We start from the raw sequence: 27,917 nt of genomic DNA, 5'->3' as shown, positions 1-27,917 counted from the left end.
TATTTAGATATGTTAGTTTATGTAAAAACTTCAGTCTGTTAACCTATATTAAAAATAGGTTTATTACACTATTTTTTAACACAATAACGTTTTGAATAAGCTCTAAAGCCACTCAACAATTCTAGAAGTTTAGATCTAAAAAATATATTTATGTTTGATTTTGGTCTTATGTTTGACAATAGGTCAATCCTATTTAATTTTTAATACTTCTACATCTTTTTTCTCTAATTTGCTCGTTTAGTACAAAATGATTAATAAATGTACATTTTTTTCATGGTAATAATGGTTTACATGGCCATTGGGTGAAGGAAAACAATGAAGACACATCTTCAGCATTGTAATATTTTAATTTGGTTGACACCTTTCTCACTAATTTTTTTCATTTATCAATTTTAAAAGATATCATATAAATTAAAAAAACCATTATTTTAAAGCATTGCAAGGAAGCTAATTTTTTAATATGCATTTCATGATTATTTATTATACGAGAATAAAACACTTAAACTAAATAAACAACTAAAGTACATAGATTCTAGAAATAGTCGTTCCTTTTCTTGTCTTTAACACTAGAAACTAGTGATACCAATTACATAAAATTGCTCAACCACCACACAATTCTAGCATAACTAACTCTGCTTTTGTAGAATTGAACTAATCTTAAAATTCACTTCTTAATACTCTTATGCAATTACCATGCATTCACCTCTCCCCAACCTCTTCCACTCTCTCTGCTTTCCCTTTCTTCAGAAAAATTGGTGGTAGTTTGTGTTGGAATTATGGTTGTGGTTGCACATAAAGCACTAGTTATGTGGTTGTTGGTAACTAAATTAGAAAGAAACAAAGGCTAAGGCCAAAGGGACCAAACTAAAATTCAACCACTCCTCAAACAACATTGTTTTTGTCTCTCCTTTTGTTGTATACACATGTCACTTAAAAACCACATTTTGTCCATTAAAGGGGACCCTTTCACCAGAAGTAATGTAGAAGAGCTGAAGGAGAAGACAAGAAAAGGTAAAACAAAGAGAAAACATTGAAGTAAATGCTAAAATGTAATTTCCTCCTTCACAACAAATAATATCGTTAGATTACAGTTTAGAAAGCACCCACATGCACTCATTTCAAACAATGTAATGAAATCTAATAAGAACGTGGCACAAAATATATCCTACATCTATCTGCTAAAACTATGAGTAAAACAATATTAGTTATGCGTCATGAGAACAGAACCATGAAAGCCTAACAAACAGATTTTCTAACACTAAAGTGAAGAATTTCACAAGTCAAAACCAACCTTGATTCCTCATCCCACACTAAGACTTTTGTGGAGTTAAATTGTCAGCACGAGTCAAGCACGAGTAAGTCTATATGGGATTTGATTTGACTGTTGAGAACACCAAATACTTGGAAAGGAACATGTTCAGCTAGCAACTTCAGCATCTGCATAGCTTGTGTTAGGCTCTTCTTCTTCTTCATCTTCTTCTTCTTCAGGGAAAGGAGCCTCATCATCAGAAGGTTGTCCATTGCCAAAGATGCTGTCCATTTGAAAAGCTGCTGGTGTCAAGATTGGCTTTACTCCACCAAGACCAATTCTTATATCTTCTGCAGAAGTAGTGCTCACATGAATAGGGCTGGCATGTATAGGTGCAGCAGTCATTGGAACATGCTCCACCCTCGGCTTCTTCGGTTTCTGCTCTAGCTGGTGACCAGGAACAAAACTAGCCACAACAACCTGATGCAGAAGATGGCATAAGAACTTCTGAGGAAACTGTATCTCATACATGTAGTTTAGTTCTTTCATTGCATCATTTTTCTTTCAAGATAGCATAAAGAAAGTCCATCATAACTCTTTGTTGGGTCTAGCCTACAATGTTTATGATGAGAGTGATTTGGACTGATATAGTCCATTTTTTAAGTTTCATTTCTATATACTTTGAACAAATAAAAAGTCACTGCTGTGTTTAAGGTCATAAAAATCAACAAATTTATCATATTTGACAATCTGTGATTAGATAAGATTAGATGACAATGTAAAAACTTCTTATTGTGTCATGCATAGTCTTATTTCATAAAGGTTATTATTGTCATGCATAGTCTTATCTATCTTCTGTTTACTCTTATTTCATATTTAATAAAGGTTAAGAAAACCTTAGTAAGCAAATTTATAAGGTTATTTCTTCATCTTTTTTAAACTCTCAAATATCATCTTCAGCAGAAATTACCTGCACAGGACCGGCAGCTACCAGCAAACCGGCGAGTCCACCCCCCATTACTCGACCGTCTGGACCGGCCAATGAGATGCTCATTCCACCAGATCTGCTCTTTGTAAACCCATTCTCAGTTGGCATATATGAACCAGTCAAGGAAAGAATTTCAAAGCGCCCCTAGAAGCACCAAATATGTTCCAGCAAATTATTAAGTATTTCTCCAGTACTTAACCAAGTACAACATAAAGAAAGAAACAGTAGAAACACATTTTTTGACATTCTCTTTCAAACAATGTGACCTGGATTAAAGCTCATGCTAGACTCCACTTGGGTACACAATCATTAGTGGAATCAATTTGGGATTTTTAGTCGGTGTAAAAGAGTGTTAATAGCATTTCTCAATAGATAATAGTGTATCAAAGACAAGTTAAGCTGAATTACAACAAGAAAATGAACACTTGATAGCCAGATCAAATTTCAGATTCCATAAATGAAATGAGTTTTATCTGTGAAAAAAAAAGTCTGTTTCGACAAGCGTCTTCACAAGTACTTCTAAGAGAGAAAATAAAAAGAAAAAATGAAATGAGTTTTCTATAAGCTAAAATTAGTTAATGCACAAATTAAAAAATAAAAATGTATAGATATTATATGAAAGAACTTTCAGTTTGCATAAATTATTTTATGCATAAACTTTGTTTTCTCTCTCATCTCTTTTATTGCTTTGCTCGTAACAATTTTAACTTGTGGAGAAGCTAATTTCATTTTTTTTCCCTCATGTTTCTCCCTTAGAAATGCTTGTGAAAAAGTTTGTCCCAATAGGTCCAAAATAATTATTCTTCCAACGAAATTTTGCATGCAGGAAGACGTGAATTGTCATAAAGAACAGAACAAGTTATAAGACAAATTTATATTATGTCAAAACAAGGGCAATCATGGAAAGTGTGTAAAACTAAGCAGCATTGACTTGTAGAGTTCAAATGCGAAAGATGCTGTATACTATTAAAGAAGAACAATGGGGTGATTTTTATTGTCAGTATTCAACCAAAAATTACAAATATAAGAAACAAAACAAGCATGCTTAGATCTAGAATTTGTGGATAAGAAGCAACATTTTACCAATTCTTCTACGTGTCTGAATCAAAGGCTTAATGCATAATAATCAACTAAAGTATCATCTATTAACTGACAACATATTAGAGAACTAACAACATTTGCTGATACAAATATTGCAAGAAACCAAATCATACAGAGCCAAATATTAGGATGGATTCTTAGTCAATTGCCAAAATCAAATTTAACAAAACTTCAAAATAATGATCCTCCTATGCCATTATTATCAACAGTTAGAATTTGATGCATGATGCATTTAAACTGACATTGGATATTTCAACTTAAAACTCTTTAGACATGTGGTAGCGTATGACTCAAGAATATTAGAGTATTATATATTAGGCAACCAACCTAATGTTACATATACAATAGCTGATAGAGAAAGTTAGCACTGAACTAACCTCATATGTTAAAGTACCACCAGAAGAAGTTGGTTGGCGTAGTGTAACATTTGAAATTGTGCCGTTTGCAGACAGAATGCAAATCGCTTGACATCCTTGTTGAGAGAAGGACATAATCTTCATAGTAACATCCTGAAACAGGGCACAGGAACTCACAAATACATTCACAAAAAACGCTTACTTTCTTCTATTCTCCTCCTCCAAACTAATTTTCTAACAAACGGATTTCAAAAAGGCTGATTTCATATTTTCTTCAGCTTTTCTAAGAACCACTAATTCTTAGGTTAGTACCCATGGTAGCATAGTAATCACAACCTTCAGTTGGTAAAGCAAGCATTAACTTGAATCCTTGTTAACATATTGTTCATACCCAGCTCAACTCTAGTTACACCATCTTGGAACACTCAACCCTTGTTTCAAATAAGTTTCTACAACCAAAATTTTAAGTAACCAAGCAGTAACATGGTTAATTATTATTTATTGTTTCACATAATATTAATAGGATATCCTACCCATACACGCATAATCAAACAAATATCTTTATGTATTTAGTTATATACACTGATATCATTTTATTAAAGCATTGAAGAGAGTGAAACTGCACCAAATGAAGAAAGTAAAATATTACATGGTAAAAGGAAATAAGAATTTTAAGTGGTAAGAGGTGCTACAACATTTACAAGAAAATTATGGAATTTCAACAAACAGACAAATATAATATGATTATTTTCAAAAGAATAGCTTTAGAGGAAATGAACTGATTACCTCGCCAGCATTTACTACAAGGATGTGAGGTGTGAAATTGGCACCAACTGAGTATGCAATTTGATCACCTATAAAATAAATATGTAGGAAGATTAATTGGTAGACAAAAGAGAATGTATAGTTCAATGTGGAAGCTACTGTTCACACAAAAAATCCACTTTGATTTCATTATGTAAAAGCAAACAATAGAATAAAAAAGGGTCAGAGATAGTTCATTAGATCCACTTTCAATCTGACATATATGTCCAGGGAAATAAGCTCTATTGACCAATAGATAGTTTTCAAAGGAATACAACAATGAAAGAGGTTTTAACATTATAAGTTGCATTCCTCTGAATAATACCCTAAATTGCATGTGTTTGTGACATGATCAATTATAAAGTAGAAAAAGTCTAAAAATTCATGCAATTTAAAAACTAATTGACATTTCATAGCACCACTTTGTTTTTATGGACAATGTGCTACTTACAATATATGTATATATCTATCAATATTACAAATGTCCAAGAACACATTTGATCTAGCTTTTGAGAAGCCAAAGAACATAGCTTACCAAACATTGTCTAACCAAATCCAATTCTCTTGTGACATGTTCCTCAAAATGGCAGATATCAGAATCCACCCCTAATTTAATCATGTCTTTCAAGCCGCACCTTGCTTTTTACCACATCATTTCAAACAAACATAAATCATGGATCAATTAAGCCCTCTCGGGTACTTGCTTAAGAATGAGAAAGAGGAAACGTCCAGTCGAAATATGGCTTTCAAATTAAGTTCCGAATTAGTGGATGCTGCCAAAGGTAGTGGCGATGCCATACGCAAAAAGGAAGAGACTCATAGAATGGCAGAGGCAAATAGAGCTTTTGCACATTTTCGTTAAGGATAAAAAAAAAAAGGGTCAAAAGAAAATTCCATTTTGGACGCCCTCAAGATATGTTTTCAGATACTGCTATACAATTACAGCGATCCTGCCGTCACCACAGAATGAAAGGGGCGATCTCATAGTTCTTGGTCTGTGTCCAATAAAATGGACGAATTATAAATCTCCAAAATTATAGATAGAAATATCAAGAGGTTCCAAAAGCTAAAAATTAACATGATATGCAATATCATCATAATAAAATCACATTATTCACAACTAGATTGATAAAAGTTTCTTTTGCCAAAAATATTTAATAATTACTAGTGTTGTTTACAAAATTTCACACTTGGTTCAGTTGATCCTGTATATAATCAAGATTAACTGTCCTCAATTCTTGATTACTTTTTGTTTATCAGATAACTGAATGTTTCCCATCATGCCCATTATAAGCTGGAGATCATAATCATAAGAATTACCGGAACCTAATTTCATGAGCATAACCACCATTTATATACTTTTTCGCTAAAATTGTCAAAAAAAAATTATCTATTTCATTTTACACACCATATTCTAAACCTCATCTATACCATGACATGGTAGAGGTAAAACAGTAGGCAGAGTATCAAATACATTGTTCGCCTGATTCAAACATATCATTACACTAGATTTATCAGCGTTTTCCATTAATCATTAACCAAATGCACAATGTAGTGAAACAGCTATGCTATGCTTCATCCATTCCAAAACTTCCTCCAGAACATTAAGAGGCCCAGAGCTAAATCTATAAAAATGTTCTGAACCTGGAATATCTTCAGATATAAATGTTAATGTAGCATATGCATGGACTGCATGATTTGTGGAACCGTATCCTATAAAATTGAGACTTACTATATTTGAATTATAACCATCAATTTATCCAGCCACTAACAACATGTTGATTGGAATAATTAATCTTAAAATGTGCTACAAAATTTTCCAGCCTACTGTCCTATATCCACTGCCATTTTTTCAAAGATGCAACTTCAAGAATCATCTATCATATTATTAAACTTTAGGTTCCTATTTTGCAACATGTCATGGTCCAAAGTCCAAATCGATAGTATATAGGCTATAGACCATTGCAAGCCTTGTCAAATCAGCTAAGTAAAGAAAAAAGAAGGATCATATGCTGCCTTTGCTGAAAACTGACTTCACTTCACTTTGACCACAAAATATCCCCTCCCACCACCACACATCTTCATTTCCAGATCTAAAGGGAATCTAATACAAGGGTCCACTTGTACCACCATATACAAAATCCACTTCAAAGACATTAATAAAATTCATGAAACAAAAACAAACATTGAAAACCAAACTTAAATCAACTACAAGTCAAAAATATAAATCCATTTTACATAGTAAATAACAACCCTGCTAAATATGAAAGGGGAAAATAAGAATATACTGCTAATGCAACAGTAAAACATAAAAACAAAGCAGTAACTATTATAAGATTAAACTCTAAAAATGTAAGAATCAATGAGCAATCTTTTTTACCTTGTCCTGCACCTTGACCTTCAACTTCATAAAACTTAAAAGACTTTTTGATTGATTCAACTGGCTTTCCTCTGCCCCTTTTCCAGGCTGAGAAGTCTCCGGTCAATGGAATCGACGATGATATCGGCATCGGCGACAGCGCCACATTGCCGTCCGGTCCATATTTCCTAGGCCGGCCCCTCTTCTTCTTCCCCTCTGTACTACCGGAAGTAATCACCGGAGAACTCACCGGTGCCGGCGAATCCCCCGTGGGCCCAGAAAACTGCACGGAGCCTAGTGCCACGTGGAAGCTCTGGGGGGGCTCGACAACCTTAACAGCCTGCCCAGAACTAAAAATCTCTTTTTCCTCCATTTTTTTTTCGAATCAAAGAAAAACAAAGACACCCCAAAACCTTAAAACACGCTTAAACCCTTCCCATTGAAGATTCAAGGAATTACCAATTCAAAAAAAAAAAGGAAAAATGATTTTTTTCAACTCGAAGAAGACAAATGTACTTGAATGCAGAACTAACGTACCCAAAAACAGTACACTGACGTTTGAGCACAGAAAAAGTTGCAACCGCTCATAAAAACTTCAAAAATAGAAACTTTTGTCTGAAATGACGAAACCCAGAAGCATAATTTTGAACGGTTGGGGTTGAACTCCGAGAAAGACGCGATACTGTGGCTCAAATCTCCACCATTGCAGAGAGCGGTAAAAGCTTCAAAAAATTGCAAATTTTTTGAAAAATAAATTCTACAATTACAGAGAAAATAACAATTGGGGTTCACAAATTCGCCGGAGTGATGTCTGAAATTAGGGTTTTGCAGGAAAAGGAGGAGTAAATAAATAAAGTTGAAAATGGGAAAATATAATAAAATGTAAAATGATAAAGTAATAAAGTAATTAAATAACACGGAATTTAATTAATAATTAATATTTTAATTGCAAAATTCAAAGTATGAATTTTGGTTAAGAAATTGGTTCACGTCCGTCTTGGAAATTTAATAAAGGTGATTTAATAAATGACTGTGAATACAGATACTTATCAATTTGAATGCATAAAAAAATAGTTGATGTTTATGGAAAAAAAAAACTTTTAATAAAAAATTGCAAATTATTTATTTACTGCTTTTTTAAAACAAAAGAAAAAAAAAATATTAGAAGCTGTAAAGCAAAGGCTGGATGGAGCCATTCCATTGCTCCAACTACTGACAAGTTCTTTGTCTTTTAAGTTAAAATAAAGTTGACCAAGACACATAAACAGATGTTTTTTCAAGCCAATAGAAAAATGAATTGAAATACTCCATTTGTTTGGTGAATCTACTCTAAGATGCCACTGGAACGCATACACTGCTCTTCTCCCTTTTCTTGCATTATTCTTTTACCTTCTGTTCTCTCTTTCTTCTCTTTCACAGCTTGAGTTGACTAAAAGGGCCATTTCTTAAAACCTTTTCTTCTTAGAGAAGAAAAAGGACACAAATTTAAACAAAAAAACACTTGTAGACAGAAGAGGCTACCAAATACTAATACTATGGTCCTGCATCTACAATTCTGATATAAATATAGGGTATCCATAAACAGATATTATATCTAGGCCTGGATACTGTGCTATTTTCTGTGTAGCAGCAACTTCCCAAACATAGAAGATCTATTTAATGAACATTAAGGAAAGGGAACCAGTCCTAATAGGGTAATGTTTCACAACTAAATTGTGTTTTAAAAAGTAAACTACTTTACTTATTGGTATTAATTATTTTTGGTTTTGTGCTAGGTGTTGACTCCACACGATAAGCTGTAGACAGTTGTCAGCACTCGAAGTCACATAGCATATATAGAATTTTCTCTTATGCTAATTAAAAAAGTTGACTTTCTCAGGTTTCGTGATTAAGGTGAATGAGATCTCCCACACGTATCTCAGATTTTGTAGTTACTCTTCATTTAACTTTTTGTTCTTTATTTAAAGTGGGTGTCATCAAATCAGCAAGAAGAGTACATCTGGGAACAAAAGGGCAGGTTTTAGTTGAGATGAAACAGTAATCTGTAAAAGAAACATCAGATTAGATTGCAAGATTTATCATTAATATGTACTTTCCACACCACAGTCCAAGCCCCCTTCTGAGATTATGTACATAATCGGGAAGCCAATTACATTTGACTTGTGATTATCATTTACAGGTAACTACAATAACTGTGTAATATGTAATCTGGAAAACCAAACAAACCAGTTATGCTAACACAAACCGAGCCTTCTTTCCTCAAAGGAGTATTCGGTCTCTTCTCCATAAGGAACTGAGGCAGGGGTTGGAGTCATGGACGTATTCATAGGAGTTCTATTTTCTTCATCCACCACTATGGTTGTCTTTGATGTAGTAGTGATGGATGGAAAATTGCTAACTACTAATGTTTTCTGCAACTTCTTGTTCTGTATATCGTCTACAGCATTTGCATCTTTAGCTAATGATACCATTAAAGAGATGGGGGAAAAAGGTTGGCGGGTAGAAGGAGATTCCATTATACGAACACTCTCAGCACCAGTAGAGAATTTTTTCATAGGAACACCAGCAGTATCAAGTCCTTTTCTAGCTATAACATAAGAACAACAAAATGAGTGGTGAGTTCTAAATGCATGAATGTGACAGAAAATCGTTAAGTATATACGTGTGCTTTTTCTGCAGATTATATGAAACACAAACAGCAAAGGAATGCTCGATATACCAGCAAGAAATTATGGGAAAATCAACCAGCTGAGATGTGGCTTTGGCCTCCACCTTCAACGACAAACGAATAAAAAATTTCCAAACCATTCCTTGGTGCCACATACAGCCTTTACCAAAAAGCCATCATCATCAAGAGTACTTCGGAGAATCCGATGGAGAATCTTCTTCTAAAATCCAAAGAAAACATAAACAGGTATCCGACAAACTATAGTTGCAGTTCAGATGGCAAGTTGGCATGTAAACTAAATTGATGCCGACTTTCATTTTGAGAAGAAAATTAAAAGAATGAAAAAATGCTACGTTAACATGCCACATACAGCCTTCAACGTCAAACGAATAAAAAATTTCTAAACCATTCCTTGGTGCCACATACAGCCTTTACCAAAAAACCATCATCATCAAGAGTATTTCGGAGAATCCTATGGAGAATCTTTTCTTCTCTCCAAATAAAACATAAACAGGTATCCGACAAACTATTGTTGCAGTTTAGATGGCAAGTTGGCATGTTAACTAAATTGATGCCGACTTTCATTTTGAGATGAAAATTAAAAGAATGAAAAAATGCTACGTTAATTGTTAATGGAATCTGAGTAATAAAACTTCCTACTCCCATAATGAAAATGGGTAAAAAAGATGTAGCAGACAGAAAATTTGGCTCAGTCAATGTTTATATTGTGCTTAGCAAGATCTGAATCTGTATACCACATTCCAAACCACCTTACTAAGTGAAGCAAATTCTTAAAAGAATTTTCCATTGGTTCATGTTCTTTCTTTCAACCAAACAGTGAGAAATCTGCAAGATGCATGAAACACGGGAAGGGGGAGCATAAGAGAAGTTAACTACCTGATGATAAACATGAAACATCATCATCCAGATTATTTAGTCGATCATTTTGGTGGGCTTTTTCTGTCCTCTTTGTGAAGGATAACTGTGACTGATAAGGTTTCGAATCAGATTTTGGTGTCTGGCATCCAAGGGAGATTCTTCTACATGCTGCGCTTCCACTCCTTGGTGTCTTTTTTGCATTCTGGGTCTTTGAAGGGCTTACCTTTGTCCCGTAGAGTACTTCCTTTTCCGCTGTGATTTGTCCCTGAAGTTTCTTCAGTTCCTGAAACAGATACATAAGAAAAAAATTAGTTTGACACACTTTTACACTCATTTGATAAATGTATTCCCACTCTCCCATTAATAAAAAACAGTGTCAAATGAGTGTAGATTGCGAAGAAAAAAAGACAAACCATAAAATGTTGCTTGGATTTTAAAACAGCAAAAATCAGGGTGTTTTTTATAACTACAGAACTTATATTAGAGAATCTTTAAATGCAACAAGTGGTCCATATACCCTCTGCCTACGACGTTCTTGCTCCTTCTCTTGCCGTGATAGCGAGTCGTTCTCAAGCATAGAGAGCAGACAGGTCTAGAAAATCACGTACAACAAAAATTAGTTTGAAAGACTTGCTGAACAACAAGACACGAAGATGACCTCTTTCCCGATGATTTCTTAGGTGAGGGTACTTACACCATCATATGTGAACTCAATGCCTCTGTCCTTTTCCCATGCTATAGTTTTTGATGTTAAAGCCTCTGCCATTGCTGTATGCAAACAAAAGAAAATGAAAAAGACATTATGCTTTAATAAACAAACATCAAGGCATGGAAAAGTAAAGCTGTGTTTCTATTCAGTATCCTTAAGATGGTCAAAAGTCCAATAACAAAGCAACATGGCTGACAAAGAAACAATTAAGATCTAACACCTGGAAGTTTGCTGACCAAGGCACGGGCTCTCTCCGCTCGCTTGAGAGTAAGATGAGAACCTTTCCCAGCATTGTATCGATTTTCATCCTGGAAGAAACAGAATGGCAGTAAAATTAACAAATTGAGAAGTGTGATAGACATGGGAAGGGGAATCCATTTACACCATTTAGGAGACCTTTATTTGTGCTTTTTATAAAAAAGGGTGTTTAAGAATGCATAAAAAATCTATTTTTAGCGATCTTATAAGAAGTATAAGCTACTCTTTTATTTGATTACAATTATAAAAAATTCTTTTATTTGAAAGGTAGTTATTATCATAGCTTTTTTCACAAGCTACTAAAAAAAATAATCAGAAATCTTTCTCTTTTTTTCGAAAACCTTACACCTAAACTTTTCAAAAAAGGGTGATTTTTATAAAAAAAAATATATTTTTCATGGAAAAACAAATATGAAAAACTTTCTTTTTATGAACATCGAACTATTATCCATCCAACAGTCGAAATTACCATTCAATGTTAGTACCAACCTGCTATAACAGAGATGGTAAAGAATAAAAAACTAACCATGTTGTACTCCTCGAGCCAAGATTCTTCTTCACATGCTGCTAACCATTTCTCAACTCTTTCAAGTATTTCTTTTCTGACAAAAGCTTCCTCTTTTGCAGAGGCAATCTGAAGTTCAAGTTGTTCGAGCAAACAAGCTGGGTCTACCGCTCCTGATAAAGAAAGGAAGATGCAGACTTTTTAGTTTGCCTAGGAAACAATGGCGCTCATTCACAGGTTTCTCGTACGGAACTTACCAGACTCTATCGCTTCAACAGCGTGTTCCACTGCACTATCAATATTTGGAATCAAATGAGTCTTTTGACATATCTCCTCTAGCTCTGCTCTTTTCCTCAAAACAAGCTCTTTCATTTTGCTTGATTTTAACTCTTCCAACCTGGATACTTCTGCCTCGACCTGCATGAAAATGTTACTTCTACAGGAAATCTGAACCGCACGGATCAAGAAAACCAGTACTTATTTCCCCAGTAACTATAACTCACATAATTGATGAAGTTCTCAGACAAGCTGTTTGGTTCAGTTACTTCATCTTCTGAAGCAGCTATATTACAAGTAACATTCTGAAACATCTGTTGCTCTTCAACAGGCGTATCCATCAAATTCCAGAGCTCCAACATTGTTGAAGCTATATCTTGAAGCTGCCAGACAATAATCAAGTTAACTATCAACCAGAGAAAATAACATCAAATTATAAACACAAAGTAATGTTTCATATCAAAATTATATTCACAAACTGCCAGTTTTTACCCTTTGCATTCTCTGTAGTTTAACTTTTCGCAGTTCTTGTATGGCAATAGCCAATTGATTTATGGTTTCACTGTTGACAGTCCTAGGACCTTCTGAAATTCCTAAGCTAGGATGGACTCCACTGACTGTCTGCTTGAAGTCCAAACCAAGCACTGAACAGAGAGAATTCAATGTATACATTTGGGCTTGAACCTTTTTGAGGCGTTCACTCTGCATGAAAAGTAACAAAGAACAATATGTGACTGTTTAAATTGCACTAGCTTTACACACACACACACAAATACAACTCCGAGAGAGATAGAAGAGGAACTATAAGTATATTATTGACCTTCTCCTTCTGAAGTGCAAGGAGCTCTCTGTGCAATTCTTCAAGCTTTCTCAATGACAAATCAGTTTCATCTACAACAGCTGTAATATATTCTCCTGTACTATAAATCTCATTTGAGATACTTTGAATCTGTTCTTGAACTTCTATAAATTGATTTCTACGCTCAAACTTCCTTTTTCGCATTTCCTCCAGCTCTGGGTGAACTCTTGCCAGCTCTTCCTTCAAGCTTCCAGCGTTTTTGTCAAACTAGAAAAATATGAAAGACAAGAACGAACCAATCCTCTTCTTAGTAGATCAACTGGATAACAAAATAACCTTAATTGTTAAGGTCATTACAGTAACATCCAAGAAAACTATACAAAAGCAATTTGTCGTAAGTGATCCATGTCAGGTATATTGACAAGTGTCGTAGGCTACTAAGGATCCAAAAAAAAAAAACTCTTCCTGCATTACCTGGACTTGGAACTGAGAAAACTACAAGGTACGCTAATTTTAACGAGAATACATAGGGCCCTCTCAACTCAACAGCTACCCTTGGCACACATATACTCATTGAGAACAGTTTAGACATAAATCTGTACCAAAGCTTTTATTGTTAACCATTAAACTTCACTAATACATCTTATGCAATCACTTTCAACATACAGTGCCATTTGCCTTAAGTTCTTGTATCCACTTTATTTGGTTTTCTTTCTGTAATGGGCAAATCACACTACATAATTACGAGAATAGGCAAGTTTTTTAAAAAATTACGATTTCTCAAGAAGAAATCGTGTGACCCCTATGCGTTTTTTGGTCAGGAAGCGTGGGGATCCTACGTTTTTAGAAGAAAACGTCCTAAGGGTGTACGTTTTCATGGGTTTTTATTTTTTTTTATTTTTTCTCTGCACATCCCCCTTTATCTATTTTAGTTCTGGATCTTCATATTCCTTTGTTATTAATGCTATGTGAACCTGCTTTTAAGTCCTTATATATTGAAACACACCACAATTTGTTCTTTTACCAAATTTTCTATGCATACACCGCTCACTTCACATCTCAAATCTCTTACAACCCATTTCCATATCAACATTAACATAATGAATTCATGGAATTATGGAGAATCTTCTTCGTCTAATCCAATCGAAGTCGAACATGTTATCCCAGACATCGTGTTTCAATATATAAGCACTTAAAAGCAGGTTCACATAACATTAATAACAAAGGAACACGAAGATTCGGAACCAAAATAGATGGAGGGGGTGCACAAAGAAAAAATTAAAAAGAAACAAAAACCCATGAAAACGTACACCCCTAGGACGTTTTCTTCTAAAAACGTAGGGCCCCCACACATTTGTGCCCCCCTTGACGTTTTCTAATAGAAAACGTGCCCCCTTGACATTTTCTTTTTACGATTTCTGACTTCGACCAAAAACACACAAGAGTCAAACGATTTCTTCATGAGAAAACATCCACCCCAGTATGTTTTGCCTAAAATCGTAATTTTCAAAAAACTTGCCTATTCTCGTAATTATGCAGTGTGATTTGTCTTATACCAAAAAAACCACTTTATTTAACCAATACACATACAAGCCCTAAAATAAAATAAAAAAATTAGTGATTCATAAAACCCCCAACCTGCCTAAAATGCACTGGTCGCTCTCCCATTGCTGAGCAGATACATGCAAGCTCTGCCTCGGAATCAGCAATCTCCTGCCTTAGTTGAGCTCTAGACCGATTTGCTTTATCTACCTTTCTTCTATATACTTCTACACACTCTTCTTCAAGCTCATACAACATTCTATCTTTTTCGGTGTCAGACTCCCCGACTTCATTCCAAATTATCTATTGTGAAAAATTAGCCAAGACAAACAAGTAAGAGTTCTTCAGTTTTGCACACATTATTTTATTTATTTGGCCAATGGGGCAGAGGGAGCATTAAAGATAAGTTGCCGCAAAATTTAATGTATACCTGAAGTTCGTCAAGAAGAGATTCACATGTTGTATTGGATTGTAAAAGACCCTTTTGAGCTTTAGCCATTTTTATCACTTGTATCTACCGAAAACCAGAACAAAAAAAACTGTAAAAATACATTGTTCCCCAAAAGGCGAAAAGAACATATACTTGAAAAACAATCATTCCAAATTAATGTGTTATAAAAGTAGAAATTAAGAATACTTGCACAAATCCATGGTCACTCTTTTCAAAACAAGTCACGATCTAAGAAGGTTCCAGTGTCAATAAGGATTTGTCACTTTAAATGACAGCATGCTCATATTGTGGTACGATTCTCACTTGAAAAAAAAATACACTATTGCTACAAGAAACATTAAAGATTTTAGTTTATGTCAAAAAAACCGATAGCCAATGAATAAAGGTTAGCCATTGGGGGCCCATCTGGTCAAGGCTCTATATGTTAAATCAGTAAAACAATGGCACAAATGTACAAGTTTCAAAATATCAAATTTCCATACTTAGGTCATATACTGTTCTATTCACTGAACAATTATCGCTCTTAAACATAAAACCCACACCATCATCTTAGAATTAGACCTCCATGGCTTGGAATAAACCATAATAATAGATACACTGAGAATGCCACATTACTGCCACTGAACAATTATCGCTCTAAACATAAAACCCACACCATCATCTTAAAATTAGGTCTCCATGGCTTGGAATAAACCAGAATAATAGATACACTGAGAATGCCACATTACTGCCGGTGCATCCGAATATGTTCTCTCTGAATAATTAATTACTGACGGCATGGTTCCATTCCATCATTTTACCATGTAACTCAAGTGTTGGGCCTCTAATATGTAAGATCATTTTAATAAATCCAACATCCCCATGAAGATAATCAAACACAACACAATTGATTGAACCCGAAAGATTCGATCAAGAAACTGAGCATGAAATATTTCAAAGCAGACACGTAGCTTTCTTGGGAAAATATTGTAACCAAATGCATTGTCCAGAAAAGAAGGCCATAGAACTAATACCCGAAACAGATTAAAAAGGAAAGCGATGTCGTTTCAATGACCTAGGATGTAAAGGACATAGAACAGAACGACAACGTACGATACTAAATTTAGGTTGATGGGTTTTTTTTTTTTTTCTTGATTGGTGAAACCCAGATTAGAAACTTGATCGATACACTTTCCTCACGAACAGAATATGATTTTGAGGTATCCCAGAAAAGCGAAAAGGATCTTAAATTTCACCTGTGATTGAAAGGGATTGGTGAATTGCCTTTGGTCTAGAAACCCCCCTGGCAAGAAAGGGGGATTGGTTTTCCCGATAAAATGAAAAAAAGGGTTTCCCAGGAAAATGCAGCTTTTGTGAATTTTTGAATTGGGGGTGAGAAATTAAAAAAATAGGAAGAACAGAGAGCGAAGAGAGAGAATGTAGCCGTTTGAGGAAGGCGAACCGTTAAAGAGCGGTTACAGTGGATTTTTGATTTCGTTTTAATTATTATTGTTTTCTACTCAGATTTTTTTTTTTTTTTTTATGATTGAACCATTTGTTGGGTTCTTGAACTATTTTTTTCATCTACTTAAATGTTTTATTTATTTTTCATTTTAACAAAAACTAAAAATTAATTGAGTTATAGTAGAGGGTTTGATTAATGAGAATCTAAGTTTGTGTTTGTTTTTAGGATTGGATTTTAGATAATAGATTAAAGTAGATTCGAAAAAAAAAAAAAGATGGAAATTAAGTTGTTTAAATTGAAAAGAAAAATTATGAAATTCGAATGAAAAATGAAGATAAAAATTTATAAAAATTAGTGAATTATGTAATGAATATAATAAATTAAAAATAATAATTTTATTGATAAAATATTATTTTGTTATTAAATATAAAAATAATTTAACATAAATCTATAACTATATATAAAGGGGATTCCCTCTTTTGTGTCCACATTTCATAATTCCAACTTTACCCTTTATAATTTAATTATTTATTAAATTTTTAAAAATTAACGGTTACTTTTACAAGTTTTTATAAAATTATTTACTTATCTCCTTTTTCTTTTTTTCTCTTACTATTCATCAACAGTTATTTTTCTCTTATTTTCTCCGTACATTTTATTTTATTTTTTATAAATATACTTTTATTTTGTTATTTTGTTTATTAAATTAATAACATTACAATATCATCAATTATTAATATAATTCAAAAAATGCGTACACACAGGCGCTATCATAGCGCCTGTGTTTACACTAGTTATAAATAATGTAAATTATATTTGTCAGTTTAATTTGGAAATATTGATAGAAGAAAAACATTTGTTATAAGTATTTCGGGAAAACCTTACTTGTTTAAGACTTGAAATTAGTAATCATTTAAAAAACACGTTATTTTATAACCGACTTCTATAATTAACTTCCTAAATTCCTCATGACAGTTAAATTTTAACGTAGACATATATAAATCAATATTGATAAAATTATATTAAATTAAAATATGGTTTTTAAAAATTGAGATGAAATCATTTTTCAGGATTATTTAAATAAAATTAAGTAATAATTTTACATTATAAAATTATGTTAAATTGAAATGTAATTGTTGAGAATTAATATAAAATTTAATGGAATTAGTTTTGTTGTAAATTTTTATATATTGATGAAAATAATTTAAATGAAATTGTTTATATTGAAATTTGATAACAATTTTTTATGGACATGTTTTAAGTTTCTATAAATTTTAGAATTTTTAATTGAGTTTATGATAAATTTGTGTGGTCTCTTAAGTAATTTAATTTTTTAATTGAATTGTCATTGTTAATTTATTTATGATAATAGGATGATGTTGTTATTAATTGATTAAGTCACCATGTTAAGTTGTTACCACATATCATATTTTTATAAATTTATAATTTTATATTTTTTAATTTTTTAATTTATATTTTCTAATTTTAATATTTTAATTTAAAATTGTATAATTATAAAATTATGATTTTGTGAAATATAAAATTATAATATATTTTCAAATTTTATTAATAAAAGTGTGATTTTTTTGTTGTATTTTAGTTAAAAACGGATGTCACTTTAAGTTAGAAAATTTAATTGTTAAATTTTTTGAACTACGTTTCTGTTTATAATAATCATGATACAGATGGAATAACATCTTTTATCTTGTAGATCTATTAATATAAAACAAAATATAAAGTCTTTTAATTTTTTTAATATATAATTGTTTTATATAATATTTTATAATTTATCGATATTTGTTCTAATTATCTATTATTATTAATCAGATTCAAAATGATTTTAAAAGTCTTATATTATCGTAACTCACTTTTGAGCTACATTTTGGTTACATGTAGTTACTCTTTTGAGCTACATTTTGGTTATAAAGTTGTAAGTTGTTAACCAATTGATTTTTTGTTTTCCAAAATTTTTAAAAAATTGTTTCAGTTAGTTTTGTTTTTTAAATTATAAATGGCGATATATGTTAATTTGTGATTTTTTGTTAATGTTTTCTAATTTTTAGAAAGAAGATTGTTTTTTTTAATTACCTTTTTTAGAATAATTTGTTTTACATGTGTGATATTGTGTCTATTTTTTCTTATTTCAATTTAATTTTGTATATGTTTTTTTATTTAATTTAGTTTTTTTTTTAAATAATAATATTATTTGTCTTAAATTTGAGATCAAATTTATTATTTATATAAATTTTATATTGATAATTCTTTTTTAAAAATGATTTTTCAATATATTACAATAATGTATATAATTAATATATGTTTTGTTAATCGTGATTTTTTAATAAATTTGAATCTAAAAAATATGTTATACACAATTTATACTTAATTGTTTTTCATCTTATAAAAAAATATTGATTAACAAAACATGGATTAATAATATAAAATAATTTAATATGTTAAAGTCCATGTTCTATTAAAAATTATTAGTATAACATTTATATTGATAATAAATTTAGTCTTAATTTTGATAAGGATAATATATTTTCAATAAAACAATAATTAAATGGAATAAAAGAGACATATATAAAAATTAAATTGAAATAAAAAATAGTTACACTTGAGATATTATCCTGCCATGTGGACAACAAAAAATTTTGAAAAAGATAAAAAAATCACACCAAACAGTTATAATTTCTTTTTTAATTTAATTGAGATGTTTTTTCAAAAGTTAACGGATATTAATTTATAACTTTCCCAACTAAGGATAAAGGAGTAATTAAATTTCACTTCAAATGCACAAAGTGAACTCTCTGACAGGTTATTCTATATATTGGTGAGGCAAAAAAGACATAAAAGGTATAAAATATATCCAAAATTTGTTTTATAGCCAAAGAGAAAACAATCAGGAGTTTTCTAATTAATGAATCATGAATAAACAATATTAAAAAATAACCTCAATTTTAGGTTAAGAAGTTAAATATGTTTTTATTGCCTAAATTTGAATTTTATTTGAAAATAGTTTTTTATCTAATATTTTAATACATTTTTGTCTTTGAACTTAAAAACTTAATATAATATATTTTTTACGTGTCAAACTACGTTATAGACTATATCTGATATTTGAATTAGGATATGTCAAACGATGTAAACAACTCAAACGCTAGCCCGAAACATATTTTACACATCAAAAACATTTATCACAATTAGGTTACAAGTATTATATCCATTCATTTTTCAAATTTAAAAACCAAATTGTATCAAAGTTGAAAACATAAACAAATTTCAATCTCACGTTAAAGTCTCAAGAATAAAAATATATTTAACCTAAACTAAAATTAAATTATGAAAAAAAATTGTGAGATTTTCATAATTATATGTTAATTAATTTCTTATTTTCATGTAATACTATACTTCAACTTACATTTACACTCTAACAAACTTTTTTAGTGTATGTTGCTTTTTTATTAATATATTCTATTTGAGCATAAAGATTCTCTTAATTTTGCTAGTATCAACTTTTGTAACAATACTATTTATTTTAGCAATTTGAGGAAAATATAATAATTAAGAGACATTTGTCGATTGATTTGTGAACTAAATATTAGTATACATCCATATTGTAGGCTCATTTACTTGTGATACATAGAGTTAGTTTTGTGTGTACTTTATAACACATCCACTGGAACACTTTATAGACAATCAATAATACACAATCCCATTTTTTCATGTATTTCTTTGTTTTCAACATGGTATTCGAGTCTGGTTTCGATCCAAGGACTTGTGAGTTATGTTATAATAAATTTTCTTCGTGAAAAGTCTATGATGGGTTATGTTTTAGGTGTTAAGACAAAACCGGTTAACACTAAAGTTGATAATTATACTACTTCTCCATAAATGAAACGAGTTAAATCAATAATACTAATAATAGACAAAATAATTTGAAATTCTTTTAATGCAAATATGTTTATTTGAGTTATTGTCACACTCAAATTCTAATAACAATTTCACATTTAATATCCATTTTTTTTCATAATTGTATACTTAAAGACAAAATTTCTCACGCGATTTTGAATTTGTGAATATTTAAAATATTTTGTAAGTAAATTAAATTCAAAGAAAACTTAGGATAACATTATCTTTCCAAAGTTTGTATCTCGTCTTCCTATATTGTCTTAAGTTCATGACAAATACAAAAGAGTTATACACTAAGATCAGTTATAAAATCATAAAAAACTAACTACCTTCTAAACATGAACGAATCTTATTTTAGATAAACAAAGTAATAGGATATTACAATCTATTTGTCTACTTACAAGGGCAATTATGTCATCATAAGTCTGATAAAATTTTAATGTCGTTCTTTATTTCTTTAATTATCTCGTTCCTTCGATCACAAATGTTGGTGGACGCCTACCTCCGAAATAATTTTTTTTTTTATAGGATGGTGATGAATTTTTATCTTAAAAATAAATATGACATGATCTCATTCCATCCCACCTTGACCATCCTTAGTCTCATCTTCTCTTATTATAATAATTCGTTTTACATAATTTAATATGATACATTAATTATCTTAATTATTTATATCCAAGGGTGTAGTTTAGTTGTTCAAATGTCATTGAACAATTAACTTAGCTATTTTTTTTTTTTTGTAGTTTTGGTTGTAAGATGAACTATGTATCTCAACAATCCCATGATCAATTGTTCTTTTAAAAGTTAAACCTACCACTTTAATTTTAATAGGTTAAAACATACATTTAATTATTATTTTCATTTGATTTTGTCAATTCAATCATTTTTTTTTCAATAATGTCCCAATTTTGGTTAATTTTGTTCATGTCATTTTTTCTAATAAAGCTTAAATAATTATTGACAAGTGAAAAGTGTATGTCTCATGTCAATTCATTTTTTTAATTAAAAAATGTCTACATATCAATTCATTTTTTAAATTAGAAAATGTTCATATGTCAAGCCAACATCGTGCCATGTGGTAGTAGTAATGCCACATGTCAGGATTAATGACACATGTCAGTACCACATGTTAGGTGTCGCATGTAAATGTCTTATATTTATTTTTTTTGTTCAATTCAATCACAATTTTTTCCCTTTTCAAATTGAGACAAAATTTAATTTGTATATAAATGTTCTATTGATTTTTACGTTTGACTATTTAATTGATTTTGACTTTAAAATAACATAAAATATTAAGTAGTTTATATGATTTTTAACCTCTTAAAATTTGAAATCAATGGTGTTAGTCCCCACATTTAAAATTTTCATTTTAAGTTTAACCTTAAATTGTGAATATTTTAATAAAAAATATATAACATTTATATAAAAATTAAATTTGGTCTCAATTTAGAAAAAAATAAAATTGCTCATTTTTTAAGAAAATTTAGATTGAATTGAAAAAAAAAATTATGAATACATGGAACCAAATTTAATATAAGACAGTGACACTAACACATGACATTCACACTAACAAATGTCACTGACCATGACACGTGGAACAACTAGTATCACGCGACACGATACTGACTTGACATGTAAACATATTTTTTAAATTAGAAAAACCAAAAACTAATATATATCATACAAAATTCATTGTCGTTTATTATTGAAATCACGTTTGTAAAAATGACTATGTTGAGTAAAATCGACACAAATTGAGACCTTATTAGAAGAAAAATTAAGATTGAATTGAAAAAACCAAACAATTTTTTTTATTATTTAAACCATTTCACTACTATATGTTAAATTCATAATTTACTACAAAGTCAAAATATATAATTTATAAGAAGGCACTATTTTTTTGTACTAAATAATCTAATCGTCAAAACATGTGGTTTAATAATAATGCAACCCATCCCATGTTTTATCACATGATTATTGATCAATTCCACCAAAATATTGCTATTTTGTTTATTTTGGCTTGGTCACAGAAAACATATAATTATTCTTGAATCAACCATACCATAAGACTTTTGTATATATAACATATATGTTCGAGGTTGCATGTTGATATAAATGTGTTCATTGAATGTGATTTGTGTATTTATGGTACTTTAATCTCATTTTGATATTGATTAAAAGAAACTACGATAAATAATGTGATCAAATGTGAATTTAAATTGCTCCATTGTCATTTTGTACTTTCAAGCATATATTGGATTGATTAAATTCATGGAAATGGTAAGTAAGATTATTTTCTGAAAAATAAGAAACAATAATAAAGAATGTAAAATGTGTATTTTAGGTGCTCTAAAAATGTCATTATGAAACATACATTTACGAATATCATATTCTACAACATAATTATTAGAGAGACATCTTAATTCTTCATACATATGATAGCAAACTTGATTATTTATGTGAGCATTCCACCAACTAAAATACTTAATATTATCATTTAAATATCCAATAATTTTTAAAAGAACATATATTCGCCATTAAAATTAACTTTAATAAACACAATTTAGAAAACAATAACATACACTAATAAATTTCTTATTTTTTATAGTTACACCTTACAAAAAGAAGAAAATTTAATTAGTCGAATGATATTTACTCTTGTTTCAATATGTCATATTGATATTCAATTGGAACTCAATTGACATCTTTTAAAAATAGATATTAACATGACACGTATTATAAAAATAGAAGAATGGATAACATATGATTAATTAAACACAAATTATCTATGAAACTTAAAATTGTTAAGGTTTTTCGTCCCCCATTTAAGAATTTAAGAATCATAAACTTAGGATATTGTTTTTCAAAATAGCATAAGCAAACACGATAACCCTTTCTCTCCCAATAATTTTCACCGAAGTGAACAAAGAAAAAACCTCTCTTCTTTACCCACTCTTCCCAAAACCTCACTCTCTCTTTCCAATGGCTTCCATCCCCACACTTTCTCCATCCTTACCCAAACTCTTCCCTCACTCCACACCTCATTCCAACTCCAACCACTGCACTCTTCCTCCAACCTCTCTCTTCGGCACCAGGATCACCCTCCAACGCGCCACCTCATCATCATGTTCCCTCCCCAATACCAATTGCCGTGCCACGTCAGCAACGGTGTCGTTTAGCCTCCCCTCCCCGTAAGTTTCTCTCTCTGCCAACGCCCCTGAAACCTTCCCACGCTGATGGGTCTCTCGAATTTCCTTCTGGGTCGTCTCGCACTGCTGAAAGTTTCCACCTTTTTTTTTGTTTGCAGGAAACCCCTTTCTGACGCGCCAGAGAAAACCCCAAAGTGAGTTTGTTGTTGTTGTTGTTGTTGCTGCTGCTGCTGCTGCTTTTGTTGGCGTTTACCAGTGTGGTAATTGGTTGTGTGTGTTTATGTGTGTTGAGGGTTGTGTTTGGTTCAGGTGGTCGGCGAGGGCTATAAAATCGTATGCAATGGCAGAATTGGAGGCGAGGAAGATCAAGTTTCCCAACACGGGAACCGAGGCTATTCTGATGGGGATTTTGGTTGAAGGTTTGTTGCAATTGGTGTTTTTCAATTTCAGTTATAGCCATGAAAACTAGTGCTTCTATCTTTGAATGCATTTTGTTTAGATAAATTTTGGCTCCTACAGCTGCAATTTTGGACCCCATAAACGTTTAATTGCACGTTTAGTTCACTGCTAATAAGTTGTCATATGTGTGTTAGCAATGTTATATCTTTAATGATAAGATTTGTTATCACACAAAAACAGAATAAACTCTCGCATATGTTATCACTGGAAACACTTCAGCATTTTCTTTTAGCAATGAGATGATATATTAATGTTAGACCAAAATTGTTGAATTTTTCGGAGTACCAAATGTGCTCTTAGTTTTTTGTTAGGACCAAGATTGCACATAGAAGAAACTACGGAGATAAACAAGCGGATTTAAGCCTAAATCTTTTCACACTTACATAGGTGACAAAAAATAAGATGGTAAAATGAAAATTAAGTTGTTTTTGTAAAGCTGTATTCAACTTTACAAGAGAGGTTAAGTGATTTTTTTTTATAAATGTTTAGTGCATAAGTTGATTTAACTTACAAGAGAATTTATTTTACTTCTTAATTTCTTTTTCTCTTTAGTGCTTATGAAGAAAGTTAAGCATTGTGTTGCATGGGTATCAGTAAAGATGCAAATTATCTTTTTTGAATAGTCATTGGGGGTTAGAATTTATTTTTCTGTTTTATCCTTCCAAATGAGTTATGGGTTCAACAATAATATATCTCTAGACATACTCAAGTTTTCATTGAAGATAATCATTTACTTGTGGCTTCTCCCTCTATGTTTCATATTCATGGTTGTCTGTCATTATAACTTCAGATGCTGTGAAACCTAAACCAAATTTGCCTTTCAAAGTTTGGCACTAGAATCTACTTCGTTTCTTGTAGTTGAAATAAGTTTGGCACTAGATCCTGCCATTTGAATTCCTAAAGGTATTTTGCCTTCTTGAGCACTTAATCAATTTAAATGTTGCTCTGGCTTTGTGCCTTTTGTATACCCTTATGATGCACGGATACAATACAAATATCCAATACATGTCGTATGACTATTCGTCTAATCTTAAAGAAGATAGGATACAATATGTTAGCATGTGTTCAAAGTATATATTTATGAAAATATACAATTCACAAAATCATTATTATATATAAACCAAATGTATATACAAATAGTGAGAGTGAGATTTGCTTCTACCAACATTGCATGTTTTTTAATAAAGTGGTAATTAAATATCAAATCCTGAATATGATTTCATGGAATAAATCACATAAGTTATATATTTTATGTATGTGTAACTCGAGAATTCATAACAAGGGATTATTAGCTGTACCAATAAGCAAAAGTTCTAACTTCTAAGTACTCTTTATATGTATATTAAGCACTCTTTTATTCTTAATTGCTGACACTTTACAGATACCTTAAACCTTGGCACCGATGCATTGGCCTGATGAATGTATTGGTCCATCATAATCATTTTTGTTTTTTCTTTCAGGAACAAGTAGAGCTGCTAAATTCTTAAGAGCTAATGGAATTACACTTTTCAAAGTACGTGAAGAAACTTTAAATCTACTTGGCAAATCTGACTTGTATTATTTCAGCCCTGAACATCCTCCTCTGACTGAACCAGCCCAGTTAGCCCTTGAATGGGCTATTCAGGAGAAACTGAAATCAGGTAAGCATGGTTTTTACAAATGATCATAAGCTAGATTCATTGTTCCATTTGGGATTTTCGTTTTTCAAACATTTCCATTTGTTAGTTACTTATTGCATGTAATGAATCCATTGGTGCATTTGCGTTGCCAAGTAGAATGAAGCTGTGCCTCTTTTGATATAGAAAGATGCTGAAATATGAAAATTAATTTTAAATGAATTTGCAAACTGTTTAGGGACTAAAAACATGATTAACCTTAATGGTTGTATAACTTTGTGCCTCATCCTTGTCCAGTTTTGCTTGCCTAATGTATCTACAATATGACCTTGTGATGTTGCATTTCTACAGTGTTGATCTTGCTCTCTTATGATCTCACTCAATTTCTTGTGTATTTACTGAAATTATGTTATAAAATGTAGGTGAAGGAGGAGAAATAAACGTGACACATATGCTTCTAGGAATTTGGTCACAAAAAGAATCAGCAGGTCAAATAATTTTGGCTTCTCTGGGTTTCGATGATGAAAAAGCCAAAGAACTTTCCAAAACAGTAAGTCTCCTTTTTTTTGCTTTGGCTGGCTAACACCTTAATGTGTTAATGTACAAATACGGTTTCTGTGTTTGCAGATTGATGGAGATGTTGATTTGAGTTTCAAAAGGCAAACATAAAAAATTTCTTGTTCTAATGGTTGTTTCCAAACACTGTGTTGTACTCCATTTTGGAGATGATGCATTTCTTATTCTTTTTTAATTCATACAAGTTTTGTTGAGGTCAATTTTTAAGCAGTGTGTGATGGTGGAAAGGCAATCACACACTGTATCATCTCTGCCTCGTAACTTTTCACCCTTTTTGACTTCACATTGTATCTCTGTACAATTTTCCTAACAGCGTTCGTTATGAAATTAAACTTGTAATGAACCCTCGAAGTATCTTATATAATCTGTGAAAAAAATCATTGATTTGTTTCATGCTTAGCCAACAAGAAAGTAATCAGATGAGGTTCAATGATCCTCATCGATATGACAGAGAAATGATAGAAAGCATAAATCACCCATACTTTGGATGTAAAATTTTCTATGTAGATGCACATAAAAATTGTTGTTGTTGGTTAATCAATGTTGCTTAACTAAATCTACCATAGGAGCAAGTGAAGTGATATTGCAATATAAACGTAGTTGTTTAAGGAAAACAAATATTTTGAACAAGTGATAATGCTTCAAGTATTAATCTATGATCGAGTATGAAATTTATGAAATAAAGTTAAATGTTTGTTATAACAACTTTGATTTTTTAGAATATTTAAATATGTGGTATTATATGGTTTACAAAAGTTAGGATAAATAATTTATAAATTATGGATGATATAAGATTCATTTGAAATTTGAGAAATCGAACAAGTAAACATGTCCCCTTTTTTGTAAAGAGAATTTAATTTTTAAATTAAGTCGAGATATTATTTGGTTCTCTTTAATTCTCAATTTGTGAAATTTTGATTTCTGGTTGAGCACATTACAAGCTTTTATTTTGTTAAACATGTCATTGCGCATGGTAATACTGTTATCATTTAACGGTTCAGATGATATCAGATGTAAGCAAATCAATCATATAAATGCGTACATATCAAATTTAAAACTAATATATACACTAATGTCTATGTCTAAATATAAAGAATTATTCATATAAATACACATATCAAATTTAAATCTAATATACATGTTAATATCTATATATAAGGAATTGTTATGAATTTAAATTTTAAATTGAGTAAAACTGAAGAAGTCATTTTAGTGATTTTCTCTCAAAAAATTCAATAATAATTTTCAGTCCTCACATATATATTCTAAATTTATCATTTAAATGAAAACTTTTCAAATTGAAATAATTTTTTCATCAATTTTACTGTTTTATTATATTTAATTTGTTTGTTTATATTTAATGATTTTTTCTTCAATTACTGTTTTTCTAGATTTAATTATTTTTAATCATAAAATTACTTATAAAATAAATAAAAATTATTAATAGAATTATATAAATTATTGATATTAAATTTTGTAATCATAATAATTTTATAATCATAATAATTTTGTTATTTTTTATTATCATAACCTCATTTTCATATGCATAATATAATAAATATTATTATCACTATTTATAAAAATAATTATGTTTTTTACTTACATTTCATAATTTATAATAATATATAAAAATATTTTTTTTACATTTTATAATTCTAATTTTATATTTTATAATATAATTATTTGTTAAATTTTTAAAAAATTAACTTGTTACTTTCATTCTTATAAAAATATTTATCTTTATCAAAAATTATTATTATTTTTTTCATTCATTTTATTTTATTTTTAATAAATATAAATTTATTTTATGTATAAACTTG

The 27,917-nt window shown here is 30.7% G+C and overlaps 3 protein-coding genes across 7 annotated transcripts; 1 reads left to right on the top strand and 2 right to left on the bottom strand.

Moving 5' to 3' along the window:
- Positions 1-1,030: 1,030 nt before the first annotated feature.
- LOC114182138 (AT hook motif DNA-binding family protein) lies at positions 1,031-7,719 on the bottom strand. The gene is made up of 5 exons (XM_028068915.2): positions 6,879-7,719; positions 4,481-4,548; positions 3,716-3,847; positions 2,220-2,381; positions 1,031-1,729 (listed from the first exon to the last, which is right to left on the bottom strand). Exons 1-5 carry the CDS (start codon positions 7,228-7,230, stop codon positions 1,418-1,420), a joined length of 1,026 nt encoding a protein of 341 aa, XP_027924716.1. The 5' UTR covers positions 7,231-7,719; the 3' UTR covers positions 1,031-1,417.
- Positions 7,720-8,918: 1,199 nt separating this feature from the next.
- On the bottom strand, positions 8,919-16,335 carry PLE (Microtubule associated protein (MAP65/ASE1) family protein). Of its 5 annotated transcripts, none has more exons than XR_014994403.1 (14): positions 16,180-16,335; positions 14,924-15,007; positions 14,590-14,796; positions 12,973-13,218; positions 12,645-12,854; positions 12,380-12,535; positions 12,134-12,293; positions 11,898-12,049; positions 11,334-11,421; positions 11,099-11,172; positions 10,922-10,996; positions 10,423-10,687; positions 9,577-9,742; positions 9,306-9,444 (listed from the first exon to the last, which is right to left on the bottom strand). XR_014994403.1 is itself a non-coding variant. In XM_085672334.1 (13 exons), the coding sequence occupies exons 2-13, from the start codon at positions 14,990-14,992 to the stop codon at positions 9,092-9,094; spliced, it is 2,055 nt and encodes a 684-aa protein (XP_085528460.1). In that variant the 5' UTR covers positions 14,993-15,007; positions 15,958-16,333; the 3' UTR covers positions 8,919-9,091. The 5 variants fall into 5 exon arrangements, 3 of the variants coding, with proteins under 3 accessions (XP_085528460.1, XP_027924039.1, XP_027924040.1); XR_003603905.2 differs by having other exon boundaries at positions 9,577-9,745; positions 16,180-16,332; XM_085672334.1 differs by lacking the exon at positions 9,577-9,742 and having other exon boundaries at positions 8,919-9,444; positions 15,958-16,333.
- Positions 16,336-23,191: 6,856 nt separating this feature from the next.
- LOC114181208 (ATP-dependent Clp protease ATP-binding subunit CLPT1, chloroplastic) lies at positions 23,192-26,440 on the top strand. Its single transcript, XM_028067593.2, has 6 exons — positions 23,192-23,488; positions 23,605-23,640; positions 23,756-23,865; positions 25,366-25,545; positions 25,944-26,071; positions 26,149-26,440. Exons 1-6 carry the CDS (start codon positions 23,280-23,282, stop codon positions 26,188-26,190), a joined length of 705 nt encoding a protein of 234 aa, XP_027923394.1. The 5' UTR covers positions 23,192-23,279; the 3' UTR covers positions 26,191-26,440.
- The last annotated feature ends 1,477 nt before the right edge of the window (positions 26,441-27,917 follow it).

This window comes from Vigna unguiculata, chromosome 4, assembly GCF_037176805.1.
Source record: "Vigna unguiculata cultivar grain cowpea cultivar isolate G323 ecotype 2 chromosome 4, ASM3717680v1, whole genome shotgun sequence".
NCBI classification, from domain to species: domain Eukaryota; kingdom Viridiplantae; phylum Streptophyta; class Magnoliopsida; order Fabales; family Fabaceae; genus Vigna; species Vigna unguiculata.
The sequence above is the reverse complement of the archived record's forward strand: the minus strand, read 5'-3'. Positions and strand labels throughout refer to the sequence as shown.